The sequence below is a fragment of the Rhynchophorus ferrugineus genome, unplaced genomic scaffold (genome assembly GCF_030347505.1).
Source record: "Rhynchophorus ferrugineus isolate W39M unplaced genomic scaffold, kcgeb_rfMv2 rfM3, whole genome shotgun sequence".
NCBI lineage: Eukaryota > Metazoa > Arthropoda > Insecta > Coleoptera > Curculionidae > Rhynchophorus > Rhynchophorus ferrugineus.
The window spans coordinates 19325707-19342508 of record NW_027472582.1 but is presented as its reverse complement, the minus strand read 5'-3'; the positions used below and the strand labels follow the sequence as shown (position 1 = coordinate 19342508).

At 32.4% G+C, this 16802-nt stretch overlaps 2 protein-coding genes across 10 annotated transcripts in view; one reads left to right on the top strand and one right to left on the bottom strand.

Annotated features, from left to right (window-relative positions):
- LOC143194049 (tyrosine-protein kinase transmembrane receptor Ror) overlaps positions 1–16802 on the bottom strand; it is a 236152-nt gene that overhangs the window by 59870 nt on the left and 159480 nt on the right. The gene's annotated exons all lie outside the window — the stretch shown is intronic.
- The window catches only part of LOC143194050 (uncharacterized), an 80049-nt gene that overhangs the window by 40772 nt on the left and 22475 nt on the right, over positions 1–16802 (top strand). For all 7 annotated transcript variants that reach the window (XM_076400602.1, XM_076400600.1, XM_076400601.1 and 4 more), the window contains 3 exons: positions 13397–13554; positions 13609–13778; positions 14272–14467. In XM_076400602.1, the coding sequence (XP_076256717.1) occupies positions 13397–13554; positions 13609–13778; positions 14272–14467 (524 nt within the window). The remainder of the gene's footprint in view (positions 1–13396; positions 13555–13608; positions 13779–14271; positions 14468–16802) is intronic.

The window sequence follows — 16802 nt, the reverse complement described above, 5'->3', positions numbered from 1 at the left end:
TTCCATATCTGGAGAAAGCCCCTGCAACCTGGTCGATTCGGCTTAATATTTAATAATAAGCTGTATATTGTATTTTCTTCTATTGCATTATTGATACCAAGTATTTGAATTCTTGCACTTGCCTAAGCATCTGCCTAAGGCTGTATAAAAAGTATAAATGCAATAAAGCAGTCAACTAGAACAATAAATAGGCTAAAGACTGGAAAATATAGCTTAATAGCACCCAATTTGTCCGTGTTAAAATTTTGCGTTGTGATAAAATAGTAAAAACATAATTACATCACACAAAACAGATCAGATTTAAAATCACGCAACTGTACTGGTTAATCTCAAGATATTCCCAACTTAGCCTAAAATCAAAGAGATTGGTTAATCAACCAATCATAAAGCTAACTTGGACTAATATGAGGTTAATGCAATCTCAAACATGAAACCAAGTAGAAATCTATGACTAAATCAAAAACATGAAATAAGGTTACTAAATCACAGTAATCTGGACATATTACAGCCACTGGGCAACACAAGGAAATCAGAAGACTGAAGCAAAACAAACCGCACAAATTTGTGTGAAGTCTTACTTTTCAGTAATATTAATTTTATTTTAAGTTGGGAAATACATACTGATGTATTTCTCCCGTACTCGTCTTGTTTGTATATTAATGCAAGTACAAAAGAACAGGGGTAATGAATTAAACAGTAAGTTAAAATTGTACTAAAAATATCTAATGAAAGATGTGATTAATTAATAAAAAATTGAAGCACCATTATTGTTAATTTTGTTCCGCATTTTGGATCACTTTATCCACATCTTATTGAATTATTTATTGATTATGTTGTTGCATTTCTATATTAACTATTAATATTACCAACATCCCCTTTTGATGTGTGCCCATGTGTGAATGATTATAGCACACTAGTACACAAAGCTCCAGTCCTTTTTTCTTCTGGCAAGCTTAAAACATTAACTTCAAGATATAATGTTACACTATGTAACTCAGAACTAAATTTATTAGAATATTGCAAAATTGTTCCAATAATTTTCAAAGGAACTCATTTCAATTAAAACGCTGTACATAACTGAAAATATTACTACAACGGAATTTTGCCATTTTTCAGTTTCCATGTTGAGAGGAAACAGGAAAACTAAATGAGGTTAAGTCGCCTATCGAAACTTAAAATAACACGTTCGATTCATACCGTTAAAAATAAAATGGGATGACAGAAACGTCTGTACCTAAACGACAAACACGAAAAATATTTATACAAAAAAACCAGTGTTTTCATCTCGTTTCGATAAAAGATCACGCCGTTGTTGTGACAACCTGTCATATGTACACGGTTTTTATTTCTTCGTCTATTGTTGTCTTCGATTTGGAATCGATCCAAAACAGTTTTCTGGTCAAGGCTTTCTTGGATTGATTGCACCAGACTGCGTTCGCAAGGCATCAATACGCGGAGAAAAAAATAAACCAATGATACATGACATATATAAAACGTTATCCCAGGAGAAATTACAAAGTTACAGAAGAAATTAAGTTACTTCAGAGATGACTTCTTTTGTCTCTGAATATTTCTGTTTATCTATAACATTATACAATATCACCATCAGGATTGCCAAAACAATTTATCAAATTTCCGAATAGTTTAAAACAAATTCCCCAAATTAGGAAGGAAAGTTTGCTGACTCCTCGCAAATTGTTTTAAGAAATTAAACAAGTGTCCACAGTCTAAGGACACTAAATTTTCACTCGATCGATGCGTTCGAAAACGGCAGTATCAGCAGTAAGGACATCAAAATGGTATGTTTGGGAATAATAAATATTCTCTCACAGCATTTTTAAGGCGAAATATTTTACCCCCGTGGCATTCCCAGTCAATGTAAACTGCATGAAGTTAAAGCTTATGTTGATCAAAATTCAGCATAGGATGAGCTCGCTACTCGTTATCTAATTTTTCTGCTATCACACATGAGGTGGAAATCGCTTTAGAACTGACACCAGTAGCTGTTGTTTGTAATTGTTTAGGAAAATTAAGGACTCCTGAAATCAAATCGATTGAACTCAGTTTTTTTTTGTTTAAAATTGGCTTTAATCATCAACGTAATCTCAATCAACAGCCATATAATCAACCCAACGCCGCTCTAACATTTCAATACCTCTTTTGTACAACGATTTATCTTTTGCCTCAAGTTTGGCCTGTTACCAGTTGCTGTTCACTGTTCACGTTCTTTTGATATCTTTACGATGAGAACTAACTCCCGTAACTTTCAATAATTTTGTGAATTTTGGTGCTCTGGTGTGTTTTGATGGAGCGCTGTCCTTACAAAACTTATCAAGCCATTGCTTCGTTTGAACGATATTTTTTCCCATTAAGAAGTGTAAAATTAAAACACGAAATTTTTTTTGGGTCCGTTGTTTTGAAACTAACCAAAGTAGTGTCACTCTTAGCACAATAAATCAAACTTATGAGTAGAATATCATGAACTTTTAACAGCTACCTTTTAAAAGTTCGTACTAACTGAAAAAGCTGTGAATGCAATAAAACTAGTGTGATCTATGTGTTCGGCCCGAGACTTTTCAGTGCAGGAGTTATCTGATATCTAAGAATGTTTTATAAAAATCTACAACGGTAACATAACACTTATCAAGCCATTGCTTCGTTTGAATGATATTTTTTCCCATTAAGAAGTGTAAAATTAAAACACGAAATTTTTTTTTGGGTCCATTGTTTTGAAACTAACAAAAGTAGTGTCACTCTTAGCACAATAACTCAAACTTATGAGTAGAATATCATGAACTTTTAACAGCTTCCTTTTAAAGGTTCTTACTAACTGAAAAAGCTGTGAATGCAATAAAACTAGTGTAATCTTTGTGTTCGGCCTGAAACTTTTCTCAGTGCAGGTGTTATCTGATATCTGAGAATGTTCTATAAAAATCTACAACGGCAACATGAGGTACACTTTCATCTTTTTTCAAATTTTCTATACTCTCTCCAAACTAGAATATTGTAATATTAAAGCATATTATATATTTTATTATTAGAATATTAGAACAGAGCACAGGACTTGATTCAGTTAATTTTCACAAGATTTTCTACTTTTGGTTTCAATTTCTAAAGAAGGGATGTTTTTGATTGAAACAAGGTATCGATATTTATTAAAATTTAGTGAAAGAATATAATACATGAATTCTAAATATACCACGGTGAGTTGGTTGTTCATTGTAATCAGCATTTCTTCGGTAGTGTTCGACGGATCATAAAATACCGTTTACTGTCAAGAAGTTTATGTGGACTTCTGGGGTGATCTTCTTCTACTGTGGTGATCTCCAACACAATGCAAAAAGTCTTTGACATTTCGAGGTAATTTAAGGCAACGTTTAGATGATATATATGATATAGGTGTATCATGTGACAAGAAATCCTGTACAGAATGAACTCAAATATGACATTGAACTGAGGATAGTATTGAACAATAAGGATATTTGGAGTTCTTGAAGAAGTGTTCCCGTTAAACATCCCGCATTTCTCCCACATAATGCCAATGCCCGCCAATATCAACATGTAATTTACCGCAGATTGGAGAATTTCCCACAAGTTTGCAACGCTGATCATAATAAATATTCAGTGTATAAAAATTATTTCTTTTTGAGTTGACGTATAGATGGTTACATCTGTTACAATTGGTTTGGCAACCCTCTACTTTTATTATTTATAACATTTGTTCTGGATTTGTATGGTTTTGCAGTTTCGAGTTTCAATTCTTCCCATAATTTGTTTTGTTTTTAAAAAATACTATAATATTTATATTCTACATTGACTAATATAATATTGAATGTGCCAATTTCAGAAACTATACGCGAAACCTGGGTCCAAAGTTCAGTAACGTATAACATAACTCATCATTACAATTATAACTCTCGGGGGGAGCCAATGACACCCCAGGGCCCTTCATCAGCTTAAAAGGTTTGATGGCGGCAAGATAGCCAACCGCATAAACTGGTTAGATGGTAACTGGTTTACTTTGTTTGTTTACACATTTTATTCACCCTTCGTGGTTACGACCCAAACTTGTTATTATGGGTCCGTTTATTATTAATATTCTCGGTTATATTACGGTAGAATCCGGCAGGATTTCGTCACGATTCATTTGAAATATTAACTTCTAGAGAGTTGTTATTCCATGTTTATGAACTATGATAAATATTTGTTGTTGGTTACCAAAATGTATATATACTAGCTTCAATAATTCCGTGGAAAGTTTATTTTTCAATGCATTTTCTGTTCTTAACTTATTTTTCAATTAATAAATGTACATATTCTAAGGATCCTGTAGTTTATGGACCCCATCTCATCGTTTCATGAAAATCGCTTTCCATTAAAGAAAGTACGCTATCTTGACAGAAAATGAGCAATAATTCCCACACATTAAACAACCCAAAAAGATTTTTGCCGAATCTCTGAACAAGAACTCGCTTTAGAACTGAACAGTCGGTTTCCGGAACTTCTGCTTCTTGTTTCGATTCAGCATAGCTTGGTAAATTTTAAAAAATATTCGAATTAAATCCAATTTTAATGAAATGCTGACAATGAAAATCAATGACGATTTATTAAAATGGTATCCAATGTTTAGTCCTATTGTTTTACTACGAGTAGGACTTAATGCAGATCTGGTATATTAAAAGCGTGTTATTTCGTCAGTGGAAACATTACAGTGTCTTTCATTGACAGGTGTGTCAATTATATAGTTATAGAAATATAAATACTAGAATTATTTCAGACGAAGTCACTTTTGAGGTTACGCAACCTCCAAAACAAATAAAATTATTTGGTGATTATTTGGTGTAACTCTTGGAAAATTATTGATTTCTACTTCATATACACTAATAATTCAATTAAAACAAGTATGTAGCAGTGACCTAACAGTACGACGTGCGACACCAACTGCGAGACAATCAACATTTTGTGAATAGTTTGGTAACTGTATTATTAGTTACATGGAATGATTTATCTGCGATTTGTTGTTAATGGACTATTTTTGCGGAGATGTATCAAAGATAGAAATTGTTACAAAGAGCAACAAACAAATTATGTACAAAACTAACAACAATTCGTGAATTAGTTATAAATATGCTACAAAAGCCGATTAAGAGGATTATATAGTATAATAATTTATAAATTGTTTTTTTATAAAAATATTACAATTTAAATTTCTTTCTACAAAAAATCAAAATAAAAATTTAAGTCTTCTCTTTAGTAGAGCATCCAGATATATAAATATAAATATAAATAAACAAATATATATATATATATATATATATATATATATATATATATATATATATATATATATATATATATATATACTATGGACAGTACATTTTCAAACGGCTGGCTCCCGTTGTGAGATGTATCAAAGATAGAAATTGTTACAAAGAGTAATTAGTACAAAAATCGATTAAGAGGATTATATAATTATAACTGTTATAATTTAAACTGTTGTTTATAAAAATATTATAATTTAAATTGCTTTCTATAAAAAATCAAACCCTCCTTGGCTTGACAAACTCATTTAATTAGTACTGTTTCCACTTTTACAGCTCCCATAGCTTTACTCCTGCCAACGAAAGAACATCATAAATGGTTCTGGTGACAGTATATACCACCACACTCATAGTCAATAAAAGAGTGGTTGATATTTAGATATTGCAAATGAGTGAATGAGTGTAGGCATTCCCAGAGTAGAATTTAATTATGATTTTAATACTGGTTGAAGCTTGAGGGCTCCCGAATAATACTATCAATCAAATATGGCGTCTTCAAATAAAATTTCTGTAGCATTTCCTAATTGTCAGTAGACTGTAATATTTCGTTCAACCAGCAACCTTCAGCTCTACGAATTATTACCAAATATTTTATATCAATCATTGTAATACTATTTATATAATTAATATACACTTATTAAGTGGTGAACTTAGTAAAGATCAAACTGATTGCATTTGGTACGAAGACACAGCACCTACAAAGGTCAGTTTAGCAATTAAAACAAGCAAATGATATATGTTTGTCGAAAATTACCCAAAAAATGAGTCAAACGTGTACTATAATCATTCAGGAACTCTATTCCAAACAATAAATATTTTCATTGAGAAAAGCTGAACATGATTCATGGTAATATCACCATGTTTGAAGTTTAAAAATACCTGAAATTTATTATATGAAAGTCCGAAACATCATTCTATTTGATTTAAAGCACATTATTTGATTTAACATCGTTTTAAACCCACATTTCGATATTGATTTTTTAAATATTTGATATGTCATGGGTACAGTTGTTTAAGCGAGTGCTCTTCATAAAAGTTTATGTATAGTTTCATATATATAGACTTGGAATATGAGTTATCAACGAATTTGAATTTTATTTTAGCATCTAGAAAATGCATAATTAAATTCTTTTTATATAGGTATTCAATATATTATATTAGGCCTATAAAATAGTTTTAAAGTTTTTTTTTATTTTGAAGCTTTATTGCGAAAAATCGAAATCGATTTCATCTCGAAAGAACGATGTATCTTTTGAGGTTTACCTCAGAGTACATTCGTAATAAATGAAGCGCCCGTCAGGCAGGTCACGACTCATATGTTGGAACAAATAACAGGTTAATTGAAAAGTCTCCGGACTACCATAGTAAAACACGTTAATTTGGCAAAATTAGTTATTTTTTATTCAACTTTTTCCTTCCCTTCAAGGGTGATACACTGATTATAGCGACCCTCCAACTTTTCGATACCATTTTTGTAGTACGATTTGTCATTTGCTTTAAAATAGGTCTCAGTTTCGGCGATCACCTCTTCATTCGACGAAAATTTCTTCCCAGCGAGCAAACTTTTGAGATCTGAGAACAGGAAATAGTCGCTGAATTAGTAAAAAACAATTCGAAGCCCAATTCATGGATTTTTGCCATCGTTTTCACTGACTTGTGACACAGTGCATTGTCTTAGTGAAGCAGCACTTTCTTTTTCTTCAAATACGGCCGTTTTTTGGCGATTTCGTCCTTCTAATGGTCCAATGACGCTATGTAATAATCGCTGTTTGGTCCTTCCTTTTTCAAGGTAGTCAATGAAAATTATTCCATGCGCATCCCAAAATACAGACGTCATAATCTTACCAGCCAACTGTTGCGTTTTCTCAGGCTTTGGAGCGGATTCGCAGGGTGCAGTGCACTCGTATGACTGTCGATTGGACTTTGGAGTGAAATGATGAAGCCATGTACCATCCATTGTCACACATCGACGCAAGAACTCGGGTTTATTACGCTTGATCATCTTCAATCACTGCTCCGAATGATCAACTCGTCCTTGTTTTTGGTCAAAAGTGAGTTCGCGCGGCACCCACTTTGCACAGAGCTTTCTCATACCCAAATATTCGTGAATGACATGATGTACACGTTCAGTTGTTATCTTTATAGTGTCTACTATTTCGTTCAGATTCAATTTACAGTCATTCAAAATCATTTTGTGGATTTTTTAAAGGTTTCGTCGGTAACAACCTCTTTTGGGCGTCTACTGCGTTCACCGTCTTCGGTGCCCATTTAACCATATCTAAACTTAGCATGCCAATCCTTGATGGTTGATTGTCCTGAGACAGTGTCCGGAAACTTGGCATCAAGCCAAGTTTTTTCTTCAACTGTATTTTTTCCCTTCAAAAAGCAATATTTTATGAACACGCGAAATTCCTTTTTATCCGACATATATGATCCGACAGCTATCAAATTTATACACGCATCTTTTGAGGGCTAGGGCTAACATATTATAATAGCTATGGATAAACATATGGATTTAATTTTAGTAGCGCCATCTATGTGTCAGGCCGGGGACTTTTCAATTGATCTTGTAGTAATCAGACGAGACAACAATTTTAATTAGCAATAATAAAAGCACACAGATTTTTTTCAAATCTCACCTTTTTAGATAAAAAATAAGCCTTGAAATTAAAATGGTAAAATATTAATTAAAATCCATAACATTATGCCTCTATTTTTAACTGCGTGACTGACTCGCATGTGTACTTTAATACCTTCCCGCCCTCACGCAGAAGGACCTGTTTTCTGTTACGTGGATGGAATATCAATATCAAAAAGCTGCTCCAATTGTAGCTGCAGTATCTTACTTGGCATGTGGAAGAGAAATAAAACATCACGTGAAAATACTTTTCAGGCGCGTTTTTTATATTAGATGGTAGAATATATAATAAAATAACAGTTTTTTCTTTAATATTATTAATATAATATACAAACATTAATCATGGAACGCTCAACCAGTACTTTGGCTTGAAGAAATCTAATGCTGCTCCATCATATTATAATTTCCGGTTTTGGTTTCAACGATTTCACAACGGTTAATTTGATGTCAATGATAAAGAACGGCGTGGAGGTCCAAAAAAGATCGAAAACAATTGTGAGACTTATTAGTCGAAATCTCTCAAGGAATTCTTATTCAATTAGCTTAAGCGGCGGTTTCTAGACGTTTACATACTGAAAAAACGGGAAGGAGCTAAATTGGCTTGCATGGGAAGTGACTGAAAATGTCATATCCAACGAGTTTTCTATAGAGTAGTGTGACTAGTGATAAAAAGTGACACATCGACATTGAAGCGTAATATTCGTGGCTTTAAAGTCTTGCTATGTATATGGTAGGATCAACACGATATGGTCTCTTACGACCTGGTAAAACAAAATGAACAACGTGTTGTTACACAAAAAGGTCAGCAATAGCGAGTAACAGACGCAAAATTATACTCTCGTATGACGACGCTCGCCTACATGTTTTAAGAGTGAAAGATATATTATTGCAGCTCGAATAAGAAGGTCGTGCATTTCGAAGCAAAAGCTTTTTCCAGCCAAATGTTGAAGAAGTGCGGATGATTGGATTGCTGCCGAACCAACATCATTGTTTCGACACTCTATTGCCATGGTGTGAGAACAGTTATCGAAAATGATGGAAAATATTTTGTTTGGCATGTAATGAAGCAATTTTTATGAAAAATGCATTTCAAAAGCGAACAGAAAAAATGATCCAAACATATGCATGTACTGAATATTATATATAACATAGATAGCATAATATAATGAATATCCAATAAACTTCATGAATATATTATATAAGGATTACATTGACAATTTGTTATTCTTATAGGGAATGAGTTTAACACAAATATGTGTGTTAACCTGGCTTACTTTGCTTATATTTTTCCAAAATGCTCATCTGAATTAAGATATTTTCTGTTTTGTTTAGTATTTCGTACCATTCAGAAGCAAATATTGTTTGAACTTTGTTGTTTGATAGCAGGTCGCTTTGAAAATATTGATCCATATTGCCGTTATAATTTTTATTTTTATGAGGCAGGACATTTTACGCTATTTTTAACCGACTTGAAAAAAGGAGGAGGCTCTATGTCTGACTGCATTTTTTTAATGTATGTTCACCGATTTCTCCACCTGTTATAGACCGATTTTCAAAATTATTTTTTTATTCAAGAGAGTGCACTTCAGAGGTAGTCCCATTGGAATCAAGTCAGGATATGATGGCGGAATCCGGAGAAATCGAGGGAAAACCTCAAATTTCAAAGGCGCATACAATGTTTTCACATATTTCTTATCTAAAATAATCTGATATTTGTATATAATGTTGTTGTTGAGCTAATGTGACAGAAGACGGCTTGCTGTTTAAGCACTAACCATATCACATGAGAAGCCATAGAAATATTATAGGCAACTGCTTCTGTCGTATAGTGATCAGAGCGTAGATCGTGGGTTTAATTCCCGGCAGGGGTAACTTTTTTGTTTCAATCTTTCCTCATACAGGCTGCACCTTCACTTGGCCCACCCATTGTAATACATAAAAAATTGAACCGACTTCAAAAAATAAATAAGGAACTAACTAAAAATTAAAAAATAATCAAACTTTAACACAATAAAAACATTTTAAAATAAAATATGTACATAAAAATCGTTCTAATAATTAAATAAAAATAAACAAAAACTTTATTTAACCTATCTACTACACGCATTTTATATCTACCTATATTATCGTATCTACTATATATATACAATTTGAAGTCAGTATCAAGCCCAAACAATACAAAAATTATAATATAATATCGGCAACTGCTTCTTTTAATACAAGGGCAGCGTGAAAGGTAATGCACACATTGATTACATGAACGCCATAACTTTCAGAAATACACTAAGTGGCAAGTGGAGTTAACAAACATTCGCTCACCATAAGGATACATAATTTAAACGCGTTACCTTCATGAACTGTATATTGAGAAGTGGAAGTATGAAAAACATCCGAAATGTATTCCGAATGAAAATGAATCGCCGTTAAAAGGCTGATGACGAAGCTATTGATCTATAGTTCTACTGTAAATTGCGTAATAGTATTTTATAAATACGAGCTCATTATTGACGAAACACACGGATGTTTGATCACTACCACATACTACAAACATCCCGAACTCGTCGACGATGATGTGACGAGACGGCGTGTAGGCGAGAAAAAATGAAATGCTGCAGACTTTTACGACGCTATTATGAGGAAGACCGACGTCTCAATGGCGAGAAAAGTATGAATAACTTTCCACTGAATACTGATATTAGCTGGGAGAAAATGTGATTTTGAAATTTAATGGAAATTCGCAATATTTAACCCGAACATAGGAAACACATTTTGCATCAAGATGCAGAATCCGTTCAAGCCGAATATTCAAATGCATTATGTATTTGATTTTTATTTATTTATTATTTGATCATTATATCTTAATCTCAATTAATAGTCTTTTAATACCCCCTTCATATAAATTGTAATTGTGTGTTGTATTGTGTTGTATTTCATTAATTTGCCTTTCCGAATAATTACAGAAGTTCGAATTATAGGAAGTGGACAAAATAATAAGAATATCAGACGTATACACATATTTATTTATTAATAAGCTGTTAAACCACCATCTGACCGTAGACTGTTTGAACATTTTCCAACGGAATGTTGTCTCATTTTTGTACCAAAATATTCGCCAATTGTTTCAATGATATGCAATGAAAATCTACTCCTCACTCTCTGTTGTGAAACGATTCCATTATTTTGATTGTGCTGGTCAGGAAATATGCTTTTTGAACCTACTTATTATATTGTTACTTAGGATCCCATCGGCACTACCTTAGTCTTTAATAATGTTTGTTTATTAACATCTTTGTTTTTTTATTAAATGCACCTCACTACATTACAGAAGATTAAATGGCTTGATTTTTTGAGACAGTGTCCTGTTATAGAGTAATCCAAGAGTTGTATTGCTTCGATATTGACATAAGAATGGAGTCTCTCCACAAGTCTCCTTATTCTCCTGATTTCCTGGATGCATCTAAAATACTTCTCAAGGCATTGTTCTGGAAAACTTGTATTGTCATTATATTACTTTTAGCGGAAATCCCCATAATTGTATACCGTATGTCCATATAGATTTCAATGCTTGTTCGTATATTAGCAATTTATGACCCACTGATTGTAACTTTCTTCCAATTAAGTTATCTTCCAATATTTGAACGCTAAGTTTTTCCTTTTCTTTTTATTCCATCAAGTTTTGCATCAAGATTCATTCCGATATACTTAGCGTTGTTGTTATATGTAATGATAGTATTATTTATAATTATTGGTGCGTGTGTAGTCTGATTATACACGAATGTGCATGCACAAATCTACTTTCGTTAATTTTTTCGATGTTTGGGTCCAATTACTTATGTTGTTACTTGCTGTTGTAATTTTCGTTTGGTGCTATTTTCTCCAAGTGCAAATGTAGCTATCGTGATATTTTTCATATCTGATATATATCATGTGTAGAGGTGAAGAATTGGCCCCAATAAACTTACTTGTTTAAAATACAACACACCTGCTTTAGCTTTTTGTATTATAGAGTAGGCTTCCTCTTGTTTGGGTCTAAATATTTGGCTGTAATATAACATTTTAATAGTTCGGTACGTCGGTTAGATAACATCTTCTGTAGCTTATGAAAAGAGCCGTCATGCTATAGATTATCGAAGGCTTGTGCTACAAGTAAGAATATAGCTGAACCAAGCTTTGACCTTCATGGGTTTCTTCAATTACATAATAGTTGTTCTATGCTCTTGGTCAATTGTTGAATGTTTGTTGACAAACCAAAATTCATATGGAGATATTTTTTTTTATTCTCTATATAATCATCTTTATTCTTTTCAACAGGACTTTTTCAAATACCTCAGATATTACTGATAGCATTGCGAAAGGTCTATAGGCTTTTATTTCATTTGATGATTTTCCAAGTTTTGAGATCATGATAATTTTAACTATTTTCCGAACATCTGGGGCATGCTTTAGTCGAAATGCTGCGTTGATAAAGTTGGCGAGTTTTATAATAGCCAGGAAAGGTGTTGACGATTATACACTGATGTTCCTGAAAGCAGGGTTGAACCTTCTTATCTGGCTGTATATATGGACGCGTTATCGTCTTAGAATATGACAATGTTTTATATGCTAGTTATTGTAAGAATTTTATAATTGCGGATGTAAAGATATTTATTCGCAACAGCATATATAAGCCATACCTGTCATACATACCGTATCCATACATCAACCCTGTCATTCATTCATTAGACCCTGCCACATTATTTCCATCAACAGGTGTCCAGGTTTTGCACCCTTTTTTTCGCAACTTAGGATTAGATTCCGCGGTAGTTTTATCTTCGGCCTCTGTTACGCGTTCTTTGCGACCAGTATTTTCACTATTCCTCTTTGCTGATTATGTTTTACCATGTTTTGTATATGCTGTCTTTACCGTGGATATTGTAACTTGTGAAACGTTAAAAAAGCATTCAGAACAAAACGTATAATATACTGCAATATAACCTCAAGACTTGGCATGCAAACTAACTAATACAAACATACAATATATATTATTGTATGAGGTTCATGTTATTTTGTGTGTCCCCTGTATATTACTTTTAATTAATTAAATATTAAACCCATAAAAACCCTAAATGGTAATATAACATTAAATAAAATAAAATGAACATGCTTTATTGGTACTTCAAGTAGTTTCTATGATAAATATTTAATGATGGATTTCATTATAATCGCTTAATTTTTTTTTTCATTATAACCTTCATCAATTTCTCTCCAACTAACAAAATCGAACTCTGAAGCAGTCTACTCCATTCGCGTATGATTTTGACCAGCTTTATTATATCCATAGGAGATTGACAAGGTAGTAGGTTATTTTTTATTTTCTGTTTTACTTTATATATACATAAATGTTTGCATAAAACACAATCAATATATTTTATTTAACCCTGGTATCTTTTTGTTTTAGGTCAGTCGGATATTAAAAAACTGAAACGAGAGAATGAGATGCTAAAAAAGGAAATTTGGTGCTTGAGAGATGAGTATGATAAATTAGATAAATTGTTAAAAGATAAAAAGATGGATTTCTCGTCATCATCCACCACATACAGTAGCTCTAGCGATTCTGTAAGCCGCATTAAATAATGTTGAAGGATTTACTAAGGATGAAATATTTTATAGGAAAGTTGCTCAAGTTGTACCGAAGAGTCTGAAGAAGTAGAAACGTCGCAAAATATCCAAAACGTCCAGAAAACCAACCTTAAAAACATTCGAAATCAATTTGATCATCTTTCGATCGTCACTGAGGAAACATCATGTGAAAATTCCGATAAGAACTCAGTAAATACAAGGTAATTATGATCATTTGCATTTAACTCCTCTTACTCTGTACTTTTGAGTCAAGTTAAAGCCAAATAATGTCATTACAAATATTGTTCTTATCTCTTATTTTTTATCTTACATTTTTTGGAAAATATGATTTTAGTTACCTTGCAGTTAGCTTTGAATAGACTTTATGGCATTTATGTATAAGAATTGTTACTTTCTATGCAATAACAATGATTATTTAGGCAGAGTATGTTTTTTATCCAACAATTTTCGTTAACAACTTGATAAGCTCTTGCAGTCATAGTGATAATTTTTTTTTAATCATAAAATTTAATTTCAATATTTCTCTTGATTTCCGATAACAACATTTTGATGGGTATTATATATGAAATACAGGAAGAGCATGAATCACGATAGAAAATAATTAAAAAACGCCATTAATATATAGTTCATTTTTATTATCTAAAATAGATCATCTTCCAGAAACTTATTTATTTATTTATTTTGTTTCTGCAGACAGTCTGTTAACAACGACCAAACTGACAGCATGATGTGGAATTACGACAAAGATGCTATTAAACCTGACCAAAGTTATCCAGCATATGAAGCGATAATGCAAAATAGATCTCAAACATTACCAAGCCAGGCTAACATGAATTACTTTTCGCCCATTCAACATTCAAAAAGTTTTGATGAAAACCAATTCAATCAGGTAACTATCTACTATACTTATATAAGGTTAGAATTAAAACAACTTCGTTTTTATGTAGTTCACACTCGATTAACACTCTTTACGTTTTCTCTTGTTTTTGATGATCTTGGTCTCCTTGATTTTGGTTCTACAATGTTGTACAAGCCTTTTTTCTAATGGGAGGAATACCTGAAGCGTTCCAAAAATATACAATTCTCTCATGCAAAATACCTAGTCCCTTTTTATTTAATTCTCAAGAGCCAAAGTACCGGTTGAGATACCCCCTCTGCCTCCCAGATATATTTCCTTGGATTCGTCGCGTTGACTTAATATAAACATAAAAAAAACCTTCCTTTGTGACAATTTGTAATTCGATCTTTTAAAATTGTTTTGGAGGAATTTATTCTGAAAAGTATCTAATTTCTTATACTAATACTAATTTTTTTTTCACTAATACTCATATTTCTAATAATCATTTTCTTATACTAATACTCATATGTTTCTTTTATTTTTATTTTTCTTTATGTATATTTCGTCCTAATTTAAAATCCTTAGTAGACACCTTATTTTGATTCCATAACATATATTCCTGATTCGTTTACTATTATTGACAATATATTTATGATACATCCTAAATGAAATGGATTAAAAAAAACTGTACTGCAAAAACTGCAGTAAAATATAATATGTATATTGATAATTTTAGAAACGATTACAAAGTATACATAGGGGATGTTCTTTAATATTGTATCATGTGACTATCCATCGATATAACTAAATATAGTAAATTGTCTACGACTTCCCTTTTAAGTATTTCCATGTAGTTTTTCGCTGTCATATCGATCATTATAATTGATAACAATGTTCCATAATAGCTTAGTTCGTTTCCAAATTCTAATTTTTCTGAATTTTTTAAAAATATGTTGTTTACAGCTCAATAAAATGGAACATAATAAATCTCCAAAACTGAATTCACAGTCTTTCTGTTTTGACTAACCAATAACTATTTGATGTCACTAATGATTTACTACTGTGATTAAAAATTGTAAGGATGTATTTACGTTTTTCTTGAAGTCGTTGAATTTGATTTCTGGAAATTCAAAGTATTTTTTTTTTGATTGAGACAACAGCCAAATTTAAAATGATCCTGGTTTAATTAGCGGCCCATAATAGCAACCTTTTGAGGAAAATAGGTTTTAAATAATGATAACAAATAACATTCCTTGTTGACAGTTTGATCGAGTGGATAAAAATCATAATGAAAAACGCTATTATTTAGACGATTTACTAATTTTTGATTACATAGAGCGGATAGGCAAAATAATATGAACACCGTGTAATATAGTACATCTTATTGCATGTTGGCAACACTGTAATTAATGCGCTGCGTATGTATTGCTGAGTTTACATGTCAAGTCTTGTAGGTTATATTTCAGCGAATTATACGTTTTGTTCTGTGATGGTTAAAACAAGCGATCGGTGAGATGTCTTAGATGTTTCACTAACCAGAGTATCCAATGACAGCACACATAAAACATGGCAAGACATCATCTGCGAAGAGGAATAGTGGGCGAATCCCAAAGTTAACTGACAGAAATCGAAGAACGACAAATATTTTGGCCAGACAACCATATGAAGTCACAGCGAAATTTAATACTGGAGTAATACTGTTTCTATAAAAACAGTACGGTATGAGTTCTACAAAGCTAACATTTATGGAAGAGCTCTGATTGCAAAACTCATTATAATGGAAGCCAACAACTGCAAAATAATTGGTGCAATAATCTTAAAAGGTGGACACTTGATGATTGGAAGAATATAGTATGGTCGGGTGTAAAATAGTTTACATCGTTTCCTACAAATAGCCGAGTTTATGTTTGGAGAATCTCAGAAGCCTACTATCCGGAGTGCCTGTTTTCCGTAGTCAAACATGCCATTATGATTATTGTGTTATGATTTGGGTAACAATATAGTGGTATTCAGCTAGTCCTCTTATTCACCTCACAGACCGGATTACTGAAAATACATATATCAATATTCCCATGATGAATGAAGAATTGACACATTTCTGCCAAACACTGTCATACTCAAAAATGTTAATACATCTATACGCAAACTCGAAACGAATTGATGAGCATCAGATCGTCATTAAACATCTTTTTCTACCAGCACAATCGCCAAACAACATTACTGAACCGTTATGGGCAGTTACAGAGTAGAGAGCCAGTATATTGCCATTTCTATTATCATCGAAGCAACTGACGGATGTTCTGCTACAAGAATGGGAAATAATTCTGGTGCAAACTATTCAGGCACTATTTCGCGAAGAATTGTCGTTGTTTCAAAATAAAAGATA